At 43.0% G+C, this 20,000-nt stretch overlaps 1 protein-coding gene across 1 annotated transcript in view; it reads right to left on the reverse strand.

Annotated features, from left to right (window-relative positions):
* adgrg6 (adhesion G protein-coupled receptor G6) overlaps positions 1-20,000 on the reverse strand; it is a 150,576-nt gene that overhangs the window by 104,326 nt on the left and 26,250 nt on the right. Inside the window, exons 3-6 of the mRNA XM_030722217.1 lie at positions 7,530-7,877; positions 5,034-5,173; positions 4,475-4,754; positions 1,581-1,754 (exon numbers count right to left, since the gene is read on the reverse strand). Coding sequence (XP_030578077.1) covers positions 1,581-1,754; positions 4,475-4,754; positions 5,034-5,173; positions 7,530-7,877 — 942 coding nt within the window. The remainder of the gene's footprint in view (positions 1-1,580; positions 1,755-4,474; positions 4,755-5,033; positions 5,174-7,529; positions 7,878-20,000) is intronic.

The raw sequence follows: 20,000 nt of genomic DNA on the forward strand, positions 1-20,000 counted from the left end.
CACTGTTGGCAGGACTTTCACTGAAACCACTGTGGCTAACCTCCTGTGGCTACACACTCATTTACAGTGCTTTAACTAAGAGGTACTGCTCTGTGGGCACACACACACCAGTTTGTACCAGTGGATGTGTTTATGTGTGCAAAATGTGCTAATAAAAACAGTGAGAAATCTTCAATAAATGAGCAATTTAAATGCACATTCTTTCCCTTCGGTGCGGTGCAGTAGCGCATGTTGTGTCGGTGCATTTCACCAGCCAAGTGGGTTTGTGGACCAGAGCAGGAATCAGAGATTTCTGATCAGCGGCCAACCAGGTTGCTGGAGCTGATTAACTCACCAGGCACAGTTTAAATGTAGCAGAATTTGGCTGAAGTTATAATTTTCCACACTGATAGCAAAGAGACTGAAACGCTGAGTGCTTGGAGGTTTTGCATGATGACGTGTGAAAACTGTCTTCATTGTCTGTACACTCAGTAAAAAGTAATGTGTTGGTGCATCACTCAGTTCTTCCTGACTTTCCTTCTCTGTTTGCACCTCTCAGCTCCAGACGGCTGGTTCCAGCTGAAGAAAACAGTTTTATTTTTGAGAAAAATAAGTACAGTTTCATTGCTGTTTCAGCTTTTCCACATTCAGTCAGTCTCCTGTTGTAAATCAAAGGAACGTGTCAGCACGGCTCCTCAGCTTAACCGCCTCTCTTCTATGTGGCATGGCAGGCTGTGGGTAACGTGAAACTGATGATGATTCAGACCTCTGGCTCAGACACCCCTCTGATGACGCAGCTCATTTGACTTGAAACACAATGCTTCCTGGTGTGAAACATGAAGTGTGACCAAAATCTTACAGGAACTCTGTGCGAATCAAAAACCTCACTTCTTTATAACACGGCCACTATTCCTACATTGACTCTGTGAGTGGCGCTGCATCTCCTCAAAGCATCAGCCTCAAAGTCAAAATGGTGATCCTTCAACTTCATTTTCATTTTTGGGAAGTGGGAAAAGTTGCAGGGAAACAAATCTGTGGGTGGTTGAGATGGTGACCAAAGACTGTGCTGTGTTGGTGTGGCCAAATGTGCTGCATGCTGGTGTGTACACACACATCAGATCCTGTTTGCTGATCATTCCTAATCAGATGCCTCATTGGTCTCATTCTTTGCAGAACTCCCAAAGAATGATTTTTAAAACATGGTCATGCTCCTCACCTGCCACACTGCCATAAGGCCAACAAACTGCGGACTCTGAATGAAAACTGCAGCCAAAGGTGAATTACATTTTAATTTTTATAGACCTTTTTGATCGCTCTTCATGAAGTGAAAACAAAAAAAAAGGCCCTCCTTTATTGCACATTTTAAACTTTGCAAATCCATCCAGTGACCTGTATCAGACCTTTCAGCAGGTCAGTTCTGGCCCACATGTTTGATACCCTGCTCTCATGATCATTATATTTTTGTGCTTTGCCTAAACTTGATTGGCTCTATCACAGCCCTACAGTATGCTCCTGTTTCTGCCATCATGTGATGTTTAATCTTGAGCAAGAATCAGATTACAAATTCAACAGGTCACATTGCAGTTATTTCATGTACTCACTGCAGCTGAGTGAGGTGTCGGTCTGAGCCAGAGAGGATGGGATGGTCCAGTAACTGTTGTCCCAGTCAATCACATTCCCCACATCACCACATTTTAATGTGCCGAGTTGCTGAATGGACATGGCATAATCCCACAGCCGCAGGTTGTAGATATTCCCGTCAAAGCTCTGGTCCCCTGATCGTGAACAAATAACACAAAAACAGCAATGATAACGGCAAATTGCCATTTTGGTTCAACCATTAGCAAAGTGACCTGTTCCTCATTTAAACCGTTACTTAAAAAGCCATCACTTGACCCAGCTGTCTTAGCTAATTATAGGCCAATCTCCAACCTTCCTTTTCTCTCAAAGATTCTTGAAAGAGTAGTTGTAAAACAGCTAACTGATCATCTGCAGAGGAACGGTTTATTTGAAGAGTTTCAGTCAGGTTTCAGAATTCATCACAGTACAGAAACAGCATTAGTGAAGGTTACCAATGATCTTCTTACAGCCTCTGACAGTGGACTCATCTCTGTGCTTGTCCTGTTGGACCTCAGTGCAGCTTTGATACTGTTGATCATAACATTTTATTACAGAGATTAGAGCATACTATAGGTATTAAAGGTACTGCACTGCAATGGTTTGAATCATATTTATCTAATAGACTCCAATTTGCTCATGTAAATGGGGAGTCTTCTTCACACACTAAGGTTAATTATGGAGTTCCACAGGGTTCTGTGCTAGGACCAATTTTATTTACATTATACATGCTTCCCTTAGGCAGTATTATTAGAAAGCACTGCATCAATTTTCATTGTTATGCAGATGATACTCAGCTTTACCTATCAATGAAGCCAGATGACACACATCAATTAGTTAAGCTGCAGGAATGTCTTAAAGACATTAAGGCCTGGATGACCTCTAATTTCCTGCTTCTAAATTCAGATAAAACTGAAGTTCTTGTTCTCTGCCCCACAAATCTTAGAAACATGGTGTCTAACCAGATACTTACTCTGGATGGCATTACTTTGGCCTCCAGTAACACTGTGAGAAATCTTGGAGTCATTTTTGACCAGGATATGTCCTTCAATGCACATATTAAACAAATATGTAGGACCGCTTTTTTGCATTTGCGCAATATTTCTAAAATTAGAAACATCCTTTCTCAGAGTGATGCTGAAAAGCTCATTCATGCATTTATTACTTCTAGGCTGGACTATTGTAATTCATTATTATCAGGCTGTCCTAAAAGCTCCCTGAAAAGCCTTCAGCTGATCCAAAATGCTGCAGCTAGAGTACTGACAGGGACTAGAAAGAGAGAGCAGATTTCTCCCATATTGGCTTCTCTTCATTGGCTCCCTGTTAAATCTACAATAGAATTTAAAATCCTTCTCCTCACCTACAAGGTCTTGAATAATCAGGCACCATCTTATCTCAAAGACCTCATAGTCTCATATCACCCCAACAGACCACTTCTCTCTCAGACTGCTGGCTTACTTGTGGTTCCTAGGATACTTAAGAGTAGAATGGGAGGCAGAGCCTTCAGCTTTCAGGCCCCTCTTCTGTGGAACCAGCTCCCAGCTTGGATTCAGGAGACAGACACCCTCTCTATTTTTAAGATTAGGCTTAAAACTTTCCTTTATGATCAAGATTATAGTTAGGGCTGGATCAGGTGACCCTGAACCCTCCCTTAGTTATGCTGCTATAGGCCTAGGCTGCTGGGGGGTTCCCATAATGCACTGTTTCTTTTCATTCACCTTATTTACTCTGTTTATGCTCCACTCTGTATTTAATCATTAGTTATTAATTTCTGGCTCTCTTCCACAGTGTGTCTTTTGTACAGCCCCCCCTCTCAGCAGATGACCCCCCCCCTCCCTGAGCCTGGTTCTGATGGAGGTTTCTTCCTGTTAAAGGGAGTTTTTCCTTCCCACTGTCACCAAGTGCTGCTCATAGGGGGTCGTTTAGACTGTTGGGTTTTCTCTGTATTATTGTAGGGTCTTTACCCACAATACAAAGTGCCTGGGGGGGACTGTATTGTTGTGATTTGGTGCTATATAAATAAAATAGAGTTGAATTAAACTGAATTGATTTCTCACAAATATCACAATAACAATTACATATCCTCGAAGTCTGAGCTTACGCCAAAGTGTGCTTAGTTGGCAAACCTAAGCTCTGTTATTTCACATCTGAAATTCTTTATTTAATTCAGCAGTGAACCAAAGTGTTTCGACTCAGAATGTCGAGGTCTTGTGCTCACCATCACTCAGTCATTCACATTCTTGGTATCTGGGCAGTAAAGTCTGTCAGTCAGTGTGAAAGAGTCCCTTCCAGGCTCCAATCAAGACCCATGGCTCAATAAATTCATGGTAGGTTGAACATATTTATACATTTAAAAAAATGAAACACTAATTGTAATATTATCTGAAAGAGTTTGCATGCGTTTTGCTCAGTTTTAGTTATGATTCAGTAAAATTTATTTATTCGTTTAATATGGCAGAGAACTTCCCATCATCATGTCAGTAAAGGTATTTTTTCAGGCTCTGCTATGATTTAATCCTGCTTTCAATTTACCTCTGAGTGTAAAAAATTAATAGTAAGCTGAACTTTTGAAACCCATGTTCCCGGCAGACCTTATTTTTGGATGATTTAATATTCTCTGTGCTTTAACATTGTGTCTACAATTACATTTCTTCTATTTTTATCCCTTTAACCAGATAGGTCTCTTGTACAACAAGGCAGAATTTGTCATTAAACCTGTCATACCACATTTCTTAATCTTGCAAATCTCCAAAGCACTGATAACTGGTTGGTTCTTTGCTGCAGGGCAGAAGGTCTTTAAAATGAGTTTACATTTTACATGGACAACTAACAAAATGCATCAAAAACATGAACTGGTCAAACTCTACTCTGAGCTTACCTCCTATCCGGAACGCTCCACCAGCCGGCACAGAGTGTCCAGAGGAGGTCGAGCAGGCCTTGGCCCTGTAGTTTCCACTGAAATAAATCGCCACTCGTCCATTTGATGATGTCCAGAGGACACAGAAGAACTTCATAGAGTAAGTGAAGTCATAGGGGGAGATGATGTTGTCTATTGGACAGACCACTCCATCCACAACCATCTTCATCCCAGTGCCATCGGAGCCAAAGCTCAGCAGCACATTGCTGCTAGTGTCAGAGTACGTGAAGATCCATTCTTTCTGTTCCGGAAACAAGAAAACTAAGTAACTAACACAATTGCTGTCCTATAAAGCCATGTCTTAATCATTTATATTGGTAAATACTAACTGTGGTGTGTTATTTACACTTAGTTAAATGTTTAAAAGGTTGTAAAAACAAACATCTTAAAGCTCATTAAACCTGTTTATTAGGACATTAAACTGATTAACAGTTAAAGGTCATTAAAAATAAATGAATGCAGAAAGGTCTGAAATGACCTTGGAGTGAAACAGATGTAAAACAATAACGTTGGTCCGAACCTCTTTCTGGCTGCTGCGCTCCACCTCAAAGCAGACGGTCAGCTGAGTGAGCACAGGGATGGATACAGATTTGGTCACCTTGGTGACTCGCCCATTGTCACTGCTTATCTTGACCTTCTGGTTCCTCAGTGCTACGGCAACTACAATGGAGAAATGGACATCGAGAAGGAAGGAGGACGAGAAATAAAAACAAAAGATGACAAACGTAAAAACGAGGAAAACAAGGAAGGAAGTGAGGGAAAAAGGAAACAAGGATGAAAAGGAAACTCCAGAAAAGAAGCAGCAAAGGACAAAAAAAGGGTTAAGAATTTATGAATAAAAGAGGAAAGTCAGAGAAGTGAGAAAACAAAGTAAAGGAACAAAAAAGAAATCAAAGAAATCAGAAAGAAATGTTTAAAAAATAAAGACAAAAGGACAAAAAGAGGAGTGAAAATTAACCAGGCTTTGATTTAAACAGTTCAAATCAAAACTTGATTTTATCCAACAAAGCTAATTATTATTTTTCATTATTTTGCTTCATGTGCTGAACTTTTTAATTAAAGTTTGACTGAGAAAAGCAACTCGGGGACAATGAGTGCAGGTTCTACTCTCCAAAAATGAACATTTCATCCACGAGTTTTTCCCAATCAGAAGTTTAGCCTTTTGAAACTTCATGTTAAAGAAAGTTTCAGGCAGGCGAGCAGCTCTGGCTGGAGCTGCTGGCTGTCACATGCTCACATTTCAAACACAACTTGCTCAAATCCAACTACACACCAAACACGCACAAAGGCACGGATGTGGCACAACACCAAACGTGTCGCTTTGGCCGGCGATGCCTCAGACCGTGACGGAGAAACTGTGGTTTCAAACTTAAACTGCAGCTGCATTACAGTGTAACCTGTAACCCAACAAGCTTCCACCTCTCTGTCTTTATTCAGACTGCAGGTTCTTAGCAGAACAAACTAATAAACGTGAACTCAGTCCATCCTGCAGAGAGGGGATGATGAGACGAAGGCTGCTGTTGCTGTGGGCGAGCGCTGTTTCCAAATCCAAATCTCTTACAAACCAGGAAATATTGATCACACGATTGTTATGAAATGCTTTTCTTGCTGTCACTTAAAAAACTCTTTCAATGATAAATGTGCCCAGTTTTTAACACATTTAAACATATTTAAAAATTTGTCTTTGCACATCAACTCCACACGAGGACACTAATATAGCCAAACACCCATTTTACACACAAAACTATGTTTATGACATTTAGGAATATATAAATGATATTCCTGTCTGATGTATTATGTGTCATATGAGGACCTTAGTTGTACAGGCCTCTGTCATGTCACCAAAAATCAGCCCATAGCTCGGTGTTCACTTGGTTCCCGCTTCAAGAACATGTTTGTTTGGTTCTAATTATCAAAAAGATCCCTTGAAGCGAAGACAACCAGCACAGGGCAGGTAACACCCCAGCTGTTGCATCAGTGTTATGGAAATACAATACAAAAAAAACATGACTGTATTTGATTTTTCACATGTGCAGAGTCCTGTGAGCTTGGAGAACCACCTTTAGCACAAATAACTTGAAGTCATTGTTTTCTGTATGACTTTACTGACGAGCTCCAGGTGACATCACAAATGGATTGTTAAACATCACATAGCATCCCAGGGTTAAGGACTACGGTTGGACGATGGGATGATTATACTGGCAGAGTCCAGCAGTGGGGGTAAAGGTGCAATGATTGTGTGATTTATTAATATTTCTTATGTTTTATTTTGCTTTCATCTTTCGTGACCCTTAAAAATTAACTATTCAATGACTAACTTGTAAAGTGCAGTTGCTGAATAGCACCACAAGGTGGTGTGTCCTTCTTTGTTGTTGTGTTAAGTTACAGTTACAGAGTACCTTGATGGCAGTGACACAGAGACACTGAGTACTACAGAACAACGCACCTCCATTCCTGCTGACAAACTGCTCTGGAGTCAGTGCCAATAACTTTATATATTTGTATTTATCATCTTCACCTGCTGGTTCATTTACAGGCTTTAGGTCCTTCAGCCTGCTGGTTTGTGTGGTATAAAACTTTGAAATTGATGGGAGGAAAGATGCTGCACACACACACACTCATGCACGCGCACACACGCACGCACACACACGTGCACACACACACACACGCACGCACACACCTTCCCTCTGTGAATGCATTAACTCTAGCTGGTTGTTGTAATGTAATGTAATGGTTGGCTGCAGATTTACAGGTGTGTACTGGGAACACACCTGTTGTGTGTTACCTTATAAATGTTGTTTTTGGTTTGAGTTGAGTGAGTAGAGCAAATGCATTTTTTACCCAGAAGGTCTTCATCCTGTGACCCTTTGATGTTTATCACCAAAGCAGAACCAAATTTAAAGGAGCTTTACTCATTACCAAGCCAGTCCTCAAACTCTTATGTTTATAGCATGATTACAACATATTAGCTGAGACACTTCTGAAGAGCAGGGCCCAGCTGGTAGCCTTCACCTACCATGTTGGAAGCTAACTTTGAAGCCCTTCTTCTGCACACTGAAGTCAGCGGTGAAGGAGAGCGTCATCTCATTCCCTGTTGAGTTCAGCGTCAGCCCGTTGGCCGTCAGACCACAGAACTTAACTTCAGTGTTGCCTGTATTCACCACCACCCTGTCGTAGATGCATCCCTGCGCTTCCTCCAGGTCAAAGTCCAGGAAGGAGAGCTGAATAATGAACCCGGTGGGGGCTTGCATGATCCACTTACAGCTCTGCGAATTGGGGTATCTCTCAGGGTAGCATGGTGATGTGATTTCCCCTTGGGCCTCCGTTAGCAACAGGTTACAGTTTGTGTAGCTGCAGCCCAGTACTGGGGGTAATAAATTCATGAATGTTCATACTGTGACAACCTTCATTGAGGCAGCAATATCACTGAGACAGGATGCTTAGTAGACAATGGGGAAAAGGACAAGACAAAAGAGTACGGGGGCCATACATGTGAAGCAGACAAGCAGGAAAAGACAGAGGAGCCAAATACCTGCTGCCATTAGAAATCAGGAGGCAGGTAGCTTTCAAGGACAAACCCAGCTGAGTCAGACACTCAGGGATGAAGAAAGGCTTTCAAGGGGGACTTTTTACAGTTCAGGAGACAAACCCAAAACTTCTTTCTTTTTCTTTTTCAGGACATGAAGACGAGGGCAGGGAATACAAGAAGAGCAGTTCAGAAATGTTTAGGGAATCACACTTCAGTTATCAGAAAAGAGACGAGTCAGGGCAACTCGAGCAGTTAGTCCAGAAAGGAATCAGTCAAACAAGCACTGATTAATCACCACATACCCAGTTGCTACTTCGTGAAGCTTAAGTTGTAAAACAAAAGGAACCCATGCACATGCAAAGTGATCTTACCAGTTAGCTTTGGAAACAAGTCACCTTTGTTAAAAAATAAGCAGTCAGATTCTTCATTTTAGAACAAAAATATGAAAATCTCAGAGAAAGAAATCTCTAAGAAAAATCCTGCAAAGCTGAAGCTCTGTGACATATTTCCATCTACATCAGGCGCCTTCGTCCATCCCTCACACCTGTCAGCACCGCCGTCCTTGTTCATTCCCTGGTCACTTCCATATGTCACTTTATTCAGATGTCAATGCCAGGACTGCTATACTATATATATATATATATATACTTTTATACTTGATATATTTACACTGCTATAGTTTACAATTTAGGATAGTATCATATTTGCTAATGTTTGTTGATGTTTAGTTAAAGGTTTACTGTTTATTGTTGCACCGTGGGTCTGAGAGTAACAGAATTTCGATCCTGTGTCTGTTCTGTACATATTTCAGATTTGACAATGAAGCTGACTTTGACTTTGATTACTGTAACTCGTTTATTTGTGGTTTACCGCTCAAACTCCTCTAAACCTCAAATGGTCCAGAATTCCACTGCCGACATCATGACCCGAACCCCCTCCACTCGCCACATCACCCCCATCCTTCAGGAACTTCACTGGCTCCCTATAAACCATCATACTGAATATAAGACTCTCCTCCTCACCAACACATCTCTTCATAACCTTGCACCCCCACACATCGCTGCTCTCACTCGTTCTTACACTCCCTCACGTACACTTTGTTCTCCTTCTTCCACACCTCCTGTCCATCCATCTACGACAGGGTCCAGAGCGTTCTGATACACAGCCTCTCATCTCTGGAGCTCACTCCCACCATCCTAAAAGGGCATCGACAGGCTACCGTCTCTAAATCCAGTCTTAAAAACTCACCTGTTTAAACAAACATTGAGAATCTAGTTACAATTCTAACTGGTTTTTAAGGATTTCATTCACTCTGTTTAACAAATTGGTTTTATTGCTTCTGTGCTGCTGCTTTATTGTTTTATTGTTTAATTGGTCCTGTGTTACTGTTGAGTGACCTTGGGCACCCACAAATAAGTTATTATTATTATTATTATTATTATTATGTAAATAGAAAATATTTGAATTTAAATGTGTGCACTACAAAAGTGCCAATGCATCCTGTATCAGAATCAGATTTATTTTGGCCAAGTATGTTTACACACACACAAGGATGTCTCTCTAGTATTATACAGTGTCATATAATTCAACATAAATGCTATACAATATACAAATACAAATCTAAGAAAAGGAAGGAAGGTGCAGTGTAATTTAAGAACTATACTATACAATATACTAAATCTAATAAATAATAGAATAAATTAAAGTGTAGTGTGCATTGTGGTATAACAGCAATATCTCTATTCTGTACACATTTAGGCAATGTATGTAGAGATCAGTGTTATTGATCAGCTGTTAATGAGTGTGATGGCATGAGGAAAGAAACTGTTTGAGTGTCTGGTAGTTTGGTAGTTTTTGTCTGTACTTCATATTTATGGTAATATGGTGTCATTTTTCACATCTGACCATGAAAGTTCCCGTGTAACAGCAACATGTGCAGCCCTGTTGGCTGTCAATCGATTTCGATTTGTTTATGATTTTTCGAAACATATTGGCTTTCGTCATCCTCAACAACAGTTGGAAAGAAGAACATTTCCTGAGGGAAAAAAATAATAACAGACAAGAGCTGAAATGGAAAGTGGAAAAAATGGTTCGCCTCTCTCGCACAGGGCAACAATGGCCTCCGTTGATCTCGGGCTCGGCCTTCGCCGCAGCCAAAACCACAGCCAACGCACTGGAAACGTCAGAAACACCAGCATGCATGTGTGTGTCTCATAATCCTCACTCAAATAAGAACAGCTCACTGGTGTCACATTTCTCACAATCATCAGATTTCATATTTATTCATGCAGACTGCGCAGCTTTACTGGAGACACTGAGGGATCCATGTCTTTCTCATGGGAATGCTAACAGAAGCAACTGAAGCTCATTCTGGTCAACGTTTGACCAACAAGTGCAGCAGAACCAGTAAAACAGACTTCAGTTCCTGCTGTTCTCTAACACAGTCCTGCCATGTCTCCACATTTTTCTAACACTGCTTAAATCACACTAAAAGGACACCAAAAAGCTGTTAATGCTTTGAACCACCACCATGAGTCAGTACATAAAGTAATAATTTTAATGTATTAAAGTTACTGTTTTGCCACAGATTTCACTTGTACATCTATGTGTGAATGATTAGAGGAAAGTAGCTAATCTCTGGCTCTCTTTTGTGTCTTTTGTCCTGTCTCTCCCCCCTCAGCAGATGACCCCCCCTCCCTGAGCCTGGTTCTGATGGAGGTTTCTTCCTGTTAAAGGGAGTTTTTCCTTCCCACCGTCACCAAGTGCTGCTCATAGGGGGTCGTTTGGACTGTTGGGTTTTCTCTGTATTAGGTGCCGTTTACACGAAACGGTGTCGTTTTGATGCGTTTCAGCCTTTCGTTTACACGATGGCGTTTCAGAAACGATCCGCGTTTACACGATGACGTGAAACGATGGAAACGATGAAAACGATGTAGTTCCCATGCCAGGCCATACGTTGGCGTTGGTTTTCTCTTTGCAAAGTTTGTTTACGCAAGACACGCATGCGTGGAGTGACACAGTAGGTAGCGCGGCAAATTGTTCATTACTTACAAAACGGCCAATGTGAGAGGTTTTGTGTGGACTGACGATGAGGTTGGATCGCTGCTGCACACAATGCTGTTTCATTGTAAATGGGACATCCTCAACATGATGCATTTTGAATGATTTCCAAAAACAAATGTAAGTAGTCTCTGCAGAGCTTAGTATCACTGTTACTCAGTCAAAGTAGGTATTTCTCAGTCTAGATCTGATTGGCCTCAGTTTAGCATCAGTCAGTGAAACCTCTGTGATATTGATGTGGTCAGGTAAGTATCAGAGGGGGCTGTTAATCAGTTTCACCTGCTTTAGTGTTCATGAAATTAAAGGGCACATATCATGCTTTTAAATCCTTCCTTTTCATATATAAATCATTCCCCTGTGGTTTATATAAAGCAGAACTGCACTGCTTTGGTCCGAATTCCTCATTATTGCAGCTCCACAGACCCCTCTGTTACACCTTTTCTGAGGCGCGTCTTAGAGCAGCTCGTTTTGGTGCAGTTTCTTTAAATGTCAGTGTCACTGCTGGTAGCATGAGGCCATACCTGGCCATACCTTTGTGCAAGGCGGAACAGGATGAGCACAGCTAAAGCCCAGGGATGAAATCCTCGGACCTATTATCAGACCCTACACTGGTGCAGTGGGTTCCTCCTGGTGCATGACAATGCCTGGCCTCATGTGGTAAGCGTATGCTCTCTTCCTGCTCTTGTCGGAGACGGTCGCACTATCTCTCTCTCCCTGCCCTCCCCATCTCTCCGCTTGCTGCTTGCTGTGAGAGCGTCTTTACACACTGTCCGAATAAGAACAAGATTGAATCATGGATCTGGCAAACTGGGCATTCTCCATCATTGATCGAATTTTTTCCACTATGAGATCCGGGACAGGGGAGCCTGCGTGTCCGAGTGGAACAGACCCGGTTGGATACGTCATCGACTCTTGGAGCTCGTGGAGACCTGTGTGCTTCTCGGCCCTTGGAGTGGAAGACGTGGAAGACGCCTATATATTCGGCTTTTTGGTAGCAGTATCTTCTCTGTTTGGGCTCGGAGGATACCTGCTTTACTGGCAAATTAAGAAAATCTGGACGGCGGTTCGACATCTGCAGAGGCTGCCGACCCAGGTGGAAGGGCTGAGCAGAGCCGTACAAACTCAGACTCAAAGCCTGGTGGACCTGAGCCGCAAGATTAGCGAGCTCGCAGGCGAGAGGGGTTAGATCAGGAGATATAGTTCAGTTCTGCACAGTGAGGACGGCAATCAACGAATTTGGAATATTGGATTTTCGAATGGTTTCCCAGTAAGACTGAAGGCTGTTGGAAAAACAAGCAGCCTGTTCCAAAACAACATTTGTTATCAGGAATTCGGCTCCCCTGCCGGCCTTGGGTTGGCAACCATATCTCTCTCCAGGGCTCTGTGTGCGGCTGCTCTTCCCCCCACTCCGCGTTGTGATTTGTGAAGCTGGGTCTGGTGTATCACGGCCGCTGATGAAATTCCACCACTATCAGCGAACTGTTTTGGCTGGATCCTGGCATCTGGCTCCACAATGCCCCCACCTCTCGTCTCCGTCTGCATCCCCTCCTCACCTGAACTCACCTACCGCCGCTGTCCTTGCTTTAAAAGTGCAAATGCTTTGCTAAGGTGGTTTTTTTGGACCCTGGTATAGTGCTCTTTTGAGCACTGTACCAGATGACTTTTTTTTTAACCTAACTTCCCCATTATGTGTTGTTTTCTCCTCCTGCCAAAGGTAGCGCTGCAAGTCGGCTGCATGACCCGAGGACACATATCCCCCTATGTGTGTTGTGTTTGTGTATTCTTGGATGGTGTTCTGTAACTGCAATTTCCAATGTGTGAACTTGTTCACCCACATGGCAATAAAACTTCATTCATTCATTCATTCAATTCCAGGAGAACAAAGGAACTGACAGCATTGACTGGCCCCCACGCTGACCTAAATCCAATAGCACACCTCTGGGACATCATGTTTCAGTCCATATTAAGCTGCCAGGTTGCAGCTCAGACTGTCCAGGTGCTCAGTGATGCCCTGGTCCAGATCTGGGAGGAGATCCCCTAGAACACCATCCATCATCTCATTAGGAACCCCAACGCTGTCAGGCACATGGGGGCCACACAAACTACTGAGGACCCTTTTGAGTTGCTGCAAAGAAATTTCAGCTAAACGCTCCAGCCTGCTGCATCATTTTTCACTTTGACTTTCTGGGTGAATTTGAATTCAGCCTCTGCAGGTTGATCATCTTCATTTCCATCAAACGATGCAGCATCCTTTCATTCCTGACACATTACTGAGTACCGACCCATGTGTGGAGATATACAGCAGGATTTTTTTTCCTTTAAGATCACCCATCGGTCACCCATCAGCTACATCTGATGGTTAAGGAACACTTACTCAGGAATATCTGACATGATGATCAGTTTGTTCCGTGAAATGTAATGAGTCCCCTCATTTGGAAGCCATCTCTAAATGTCTCTGGGGCAGTTATTTTGAAGCATCATCAGTGGACACCAGGACAAAAGCTGCATGCTTTGAATCACCGCTCATATGAGGTAACAACAGCAGTAACAACAATGGTTACACACACACACAAACACACACGCCCTAGTCCAACCACGTTTCTCCTGCAGCAGATGAGGTCGTATTCTGAGCTCAACTTTAACCGAAAAACAACCCCATCTGTTCCACGCCTCTCTCCTCGAGTCATTTATATTCTACAAGCAATTTACTGAAAGCATGCTGAACATGACAGATCAATAGTAGGTGATTTAGGGTTTTTTGTGCTGACAGAAATACACACATACACAAACTGCACAGGTGCACACAAACATTCACAGCACACACTGCAAATTTATGCTCAAACCCATTTCCACTCCTCCTGAGCCAGTTTACTGTGTGTGTGTGTGTGTGTGTGTGTGTGTGTGTGTGTGTGTGTGTGTGTGTGTGTGTGTGTGTGTGTGTGTGTGTGTGTGTGTGTGTGTGTGTGTGTGTCTCAGCTAAACCTTTTGCTTCCATTAAAGTTGTTCAGCGTGAAATTTCAGGAACATTGTAACATGTAACATCAAAAAGCACCGAGCTCCTTTCCACTAATGGAAAAACTAGAAGCTGCCACACAAGTCAGAAAACAGCCTTCGTCTCTCTCTTTCCCAGCTCTCTCTCTCTCTCTCTCACACACACACACACACACACGCACGCACGCACGCACACACGTGCACGCACGCACACACACACACATACAGTGAGTGTTTTCCATGTCTCTCAGGGAGTGTAGGCTTTTCTTGGTGAAACCCTCCATCTCTCCTGATTCACTGATTTCATTCAGTTTGTAGAGTACATAGTGTGTGTGTGTGTGTGTGTGTGTGTGTGTGTGTGTGTGTGTGTGTGTGTGTGTGTGTGTGTGTGTGTGTGTGTGTGTGTGTGTGCTTATGCATTTGAAAGCCATGCAGTTCATCCCTCAAAAGCCTAAAAGCTGCCTCTCAAGTTTCTGGCAGCCCAACCTCACGTTTCTCATCTCCAGCTTTACAAGCTGTGAACATTTGACCCTCCAGATCAACTGACCGTCATCAGGAAACATTTTAATAATCAGTCATAATATTTTGAGCTTCACTAACTGATTTATTTATCTGACCAGCAATGGAGGACAAAAATGTCTGCAGGAGAACCACACATTGAAGGTCTCCATGGGTGCAGAAACCAAGAAGTGTCCACATCCCATTTAGTGTTGTAGGGTCCTGTTTGACCACAGGAGGTCTGTGTGTCAATGTCTCTGAGACCAGAGCAGTGAAGGTTCCCAAAATCGAACACTGCAGCTGAGATTTCTAACTTCTTTCAGCTCCAATAAAATGATCAGTGGTGTTACAATAAAGTTTAATATCCAGGCATCCAGTTAGAAGGTAGCAGGAAGTTAGCTACCAAACTGATTCCTAAAGAGGCCGTAACATGTTTTCACTAAACTATAAAACACTACTGCAATGAAGGACGTCACCAGAACCAATGATCACAGTATCTTTGGATACACGACAGTACTCTGTAGGTACCATAGGCAGAACATGCACCATGAAGACATCCTGGTCTTTATGAGCAATCTTAACAGATCAGTAAAGTTCCTGTTTGAAGATCACTTAAGCATTAAACAGTTATCATGAAAGCTAACAGCATACATGCTAATGTTAGCCATTTAACTATTAGCATTTACCCACATTAGCCATCTGTTAAAGTCCCTGATTGAAGCTTTTAAAATTCTACCAGCAGTGGTAATGAAAATGTGCCAAATCACCAGTTACAGGAAATAACTGGCTGTAGCTGAATACATCTGCATCTTTATTATTATTTTTTTTAAATGCTTCTTTGTCATTTTTTCCCTGTGGAAACTTTCCTGGGTATGGGTTTTGAGTTTGAAATATTAGTCCCTAGCTACAGCTACAACTGTCTACAGACCTGTGGATGAGCACACTCACACAGGGAAGATGGAGGTTGATTAAATTATTCTCAACGAAAGTTTGTGTCGAGGATCTGTCAGAAAACGAGGTGATCTATCCAAACACATGTTGCTGCACGGTTTGGATCACTCGCTGTGAAAAAGTCCTGATCCTAAACTTCGTGTCCACACTGAAATCTTAGCTGGCCTCAGAGTGATTCCTTTCTGAATCCTCTTGGGAAATAAGCGAGCAGCTTTTTAATAGTCAGTCTGCCTCATCAGAGACAGAGGTGGCTCTAGAAGCTGTATCCTGGAAATGAAAGAACTGTCAGAGCTGTAATATTTTTGAATGAACTCCCATCATGGAGAGTCTCTGCATGTAAGTCAGCAAACCAAACATCCTATGGCTGTATCGCATAACGGACATCTCCTGCTGTGAAGGAAGCACTGCTGCTCCTGGCACACTGGAAAAAATTGTGGACCCATAAAACTGCCTTCTGTCCTCACATCCAGCATCTGTCCTGCATTACTTCTGTACACAGGGGCAGCGCTGCCAGCTCCACCACCATCTTCATGCAATTATCCTTCATCTTTTCCTCATCAGCCTCAGTAGAACACTCTAACCTTATACAGGAAAAACAAACCAACGCTTTGCATCGAGAGAACAATCTGACAGATAAATAGGGAGGAAACTTCCATGTTCCTCTTGAGGATGAAGCACAAAGTTCAGCTGCAGGGGAGAAATGTTCCAACTCGGAACAGCACCAGTGGAAGAAATAATCACAGAAATTATAATGTTATTTAAAAAGAGTGTGGCAGTTACTACACAGGTACATGATTCCACACAGTGTGCTGCAAGCAGAGCTTCATATTCATTTATTTGAAAGGATCCTTCCAGTTTATTCAGGCTCCTGGGAAACCACATTTCCCCCCCTAAACTCAACAAATGTGAACAAAAAACGTCGGCTCTTCGCGAACCTCAGAAGTTTAACACTCTTTCATGCTTATACAAAGGCCAAGCTTTTAATTCCTGTTGTTTGAATAGTACATGTTATCATACTGTACTGCAAATCCTAAGTCCGATCCCCTGGCTCGGTATGGAAGAAGATGAGTGAGTCATTACTTTAACACCAAGAAGAATCCAACATCTACACTAACACTAACTGGATGAACTCAGGGCCAGGATACAGTTCCAGAGGGACATACAGGACTGCAACATCATCTGTCTCACGGGCTGATCCCCCTCATACCGGACCACGCCGCACAGCCGGCGGAGTTCATCAGTGTGCATCGCACGGACAGAACGAGCGAGTCTGAGAAATCAAGAGGAGGAGGTGTGTGCCTAACGATTAATAACAACTGGTGTGACAGTAGGAATGCTGTCCCTCTGAAACAATCCTGTTCACCTAACCTGGAACTCCTAACCCTGAAATGCGGCCCCCACTACCTGCCCCGCGAGTTCACTTCGGTCATCTTCAGCGCCGTCTATATCCCACCCCAGGTGGACACAAACACTGCACTATCCGAGCTACATGAGGCTATTTCCACCTATCAGGCTAACCAGCGTGATGCGGCTCTCATCGTAGCCGGGGACTTTAACAGTGCAAACTGAAAAAGGTGATACCGGAGTTTACTCAACACATCGACTGCCCCACCAGAGGAGAGAGGACTCTGAGGCCCTGTTTACACAACACCGTTTCCACAGTTTGTTTATTACATTAAAATACGGGAAATTTACGGGAAAATAGTAATACGGGAGGACGACGGGACAGAGCGGTAAAATACGGGAGTTTCCCGGCCAAACAGGAGACTTGACAGGTATGCATTTTAAATAACCTTAATAAGTGCCATTTCATAATTATCTGATTCATAATCCCATTAGTCGACTAATCGTTTCAATAGTCGATGACTAACCGACTATCAAAATAGTCATTAGTTGCAGCCCTATCTCCATCTCCAGCATCCTTTGTCCCTGACCCCTCTTCTGCACATGTCCACATGCTGCCTCTCTGACATGTAACCCCCCCCCCAAGAAGCAGGAACACAAATGTGACAGTTCATGTCAATTAAAAGTAAAAAGAAACCTGTGCTTTTATTGTGAAACATATGCAGGCATACTATGCAGTAAAAGCTTTTTTTTAATGTGAGGCCTAGTGGTTTTCATTTGAGGAAACATGCATTTTTTTCCATAAAATGTACTCCAGTCACATATCTTGTTCCAAACTTTCAACTTCTTTTCAAATATTTGTGCATAATTTGATGAGTGTTGCTTCTTTGCTGTTTCCAGAAGCTACTGTGTCCACCTCGGTGTCTGTGGCAGAGTAAAGACGGTCAGTGTTCAGTCTGTTGGTGTCAGGGGTTTGTGTTCCTACCTGCACCTCCATCAGGTAATGTCTAAAATGTCTAAAATAGCTACAGTTGTGGTGTAAGTGTGACTTTACAGGTACAGCTCTGATATCGCAAAGATGTATTTGGAACATTTCTCGTTGCCTGAGGTGGGACAATATCAGCTGCTGTTTGCACAGTCGCACCTTTTTGGGTGTGACTGTGCAAACAGATTCACACACACCTCTGAATCAGGTGGAATAACTTCAGCAGCTGAGATTTAAACTCTTCCTCTTTTCTCTCTGCTCGGCTGTTATTACTGTGAGGACATTTCTCCCCCTGCAGCTGATAAACCTGACAGGTGTGTGTGTGTGTGTGTGTGTGTGTGTGTGTGTGTGTGTGTGTGTGTGTGTGTGTGTGTGTGTGTGTGTGTGTGTGTGTGTGTGTGTGTTGAAGAAAAAAGCGTGTGTGTGTGTGTGTGTGTTAGCCAATCAGGGAAAAAATAACAGCAGACAGGAAGTCCACCCATGCAAATATGACTGTGCCGATAACCAAATGTGGGAAATAAGGAGAGATTTGTTTCACAATAATCTGCTCAGAGCAACACAATGACTTCATGGAGGGAGGGGTGGAGGGGTGGAGGGTAAGGAAATGTTGCTTTTCACAGTATTTTGCTCCCATATTGTTCTTTTTGCCTGCCTCCTAATCTTTGCTATTCTTGCTCCTCTTTTCATCTCATTTCCTTATTTTATCTCCATGTTTCCTTTTTTCTTCTCTTGTTTCCTTCCATCTCCTGTCCTCAACTTACCCCATCACCTTTTGTTTCCTTTCCTTATTTTCTCCAGTGTCTCTTGTTTCTCGCGCTTCATTCTTCCTCCCTTCCCACTTTTCATCAGTTCCCCACTTCCTTTTCTCTCCTTGTTTCATCTCTTGCTCTTGTATCCTGTCCTGACCTTTCCTTGCTTATACCTCATTCCCTTTTGTTTCCTTCTCATTTCCTCCTTACTCCTTCTTCTTGTTTCCTTTCCTTTGTCATCTTTCTACTTTTCTTGTTTCCTTTCCTCTAGTTTCCTTTTCTTGCCTTCATCCTATGTCTACTCATTGTCCTTTCCTCATTTCTTCCCTTCCTCTTTCATCACTTTTCCTCATTTCCTCGTTTCATTGTTTCATTGTTTCATGTTGGTTGGCTCACACAGCCACATCCATCTCTGCTCTCCTTTACAGAGCAGGCCGTGGCTGCAGTCTTCTCCTGAGCACCCAAACAGTATCATCTGTGACTCTCTGAGCTTCTGTGTTGATATGTCATTAAACACCAACACGATCGTGTCTCGTGTCTTCACCCCGGCTGCAGCGCCGGGTCGCAAACATCGACAAGTGCACGACCTGCAGAAACTGTTGCTATATCATCACCTTTGTCACACAGCAGTGTTTTGGAGGCACCACACGGCTGCTGTATAATGGTCCTTGCCCTATTCCCTTTCCTACTTGCCCTTCTTGTTTCCTTTCCTTTCCTTTCTCCCTCACCCCCCCTCTCCCACTTCATCCCCTCCGGTTTCTTCTTCTCTATTGCCTCTTTTCCTGCCCTTTCCTTGCTCCCTCCCACTTCCTCCCCCTCCTCTTCTTTGATACTTTTCTTCTCCCTTTTTTTCTCTAGTTTGCCCGTTTCGTCCCCTCTCATGTCCTCTCATCTCGTCCCCTTCTGCTCGTATTTAGCGGTGTAATAACAAACTTTACGTCTCTGATAGAGGTGCGATCCTCGCTGGCTCTAAGTCGCCTTTGCTGCTGCTAATCAGAGCAGGTGTAAAACTTTACGGCCTCCCCTTCACTCACTGGTGAAGATGCTGCTCTGTACCTGAACTAATGATGCGAGCCAGGCAGAGAGAGTGCACAGGAACAGTCTATTTCCTGCTAATGTCTCCTTACATTTCTGTTGCAGTTAACAGAGGAATCATTAAGAACGAGTGTAATGACTGGAGGATTAGTGCTGGCACACATTTACATTTAGATGGGTGGTTGGTTTTGGCAGCAGCTCGTCACACATTCAGTGGAGGATGATTCCACCGTTATGGAATTAATTTGAAAGGGTAATATTTTATGATCCTGGCAGTGCTGAGTGTTTCTCTGTGGACCCTGTGTGTATTAATTGGATTAAAGCAAGAGCATCAAAGCCAAGCCA

This window comes from Archocentrus centrarchus, chromosome 24 (genome assembly GCF_007364275.1).
Source record: "Archocentrus centrarchus isolate MPI-CPG fArcCen1 chromosome 24, fArcCen1, whole genome shotgun sequence".
NCBI classification, from domain to species: domain Eukaryota; kingdom Metazoa; phylum Chordata; class Actinopteri; order Cichliformes; family Cichlidae; genus Archocentrus; species Archocentrus centrarchus.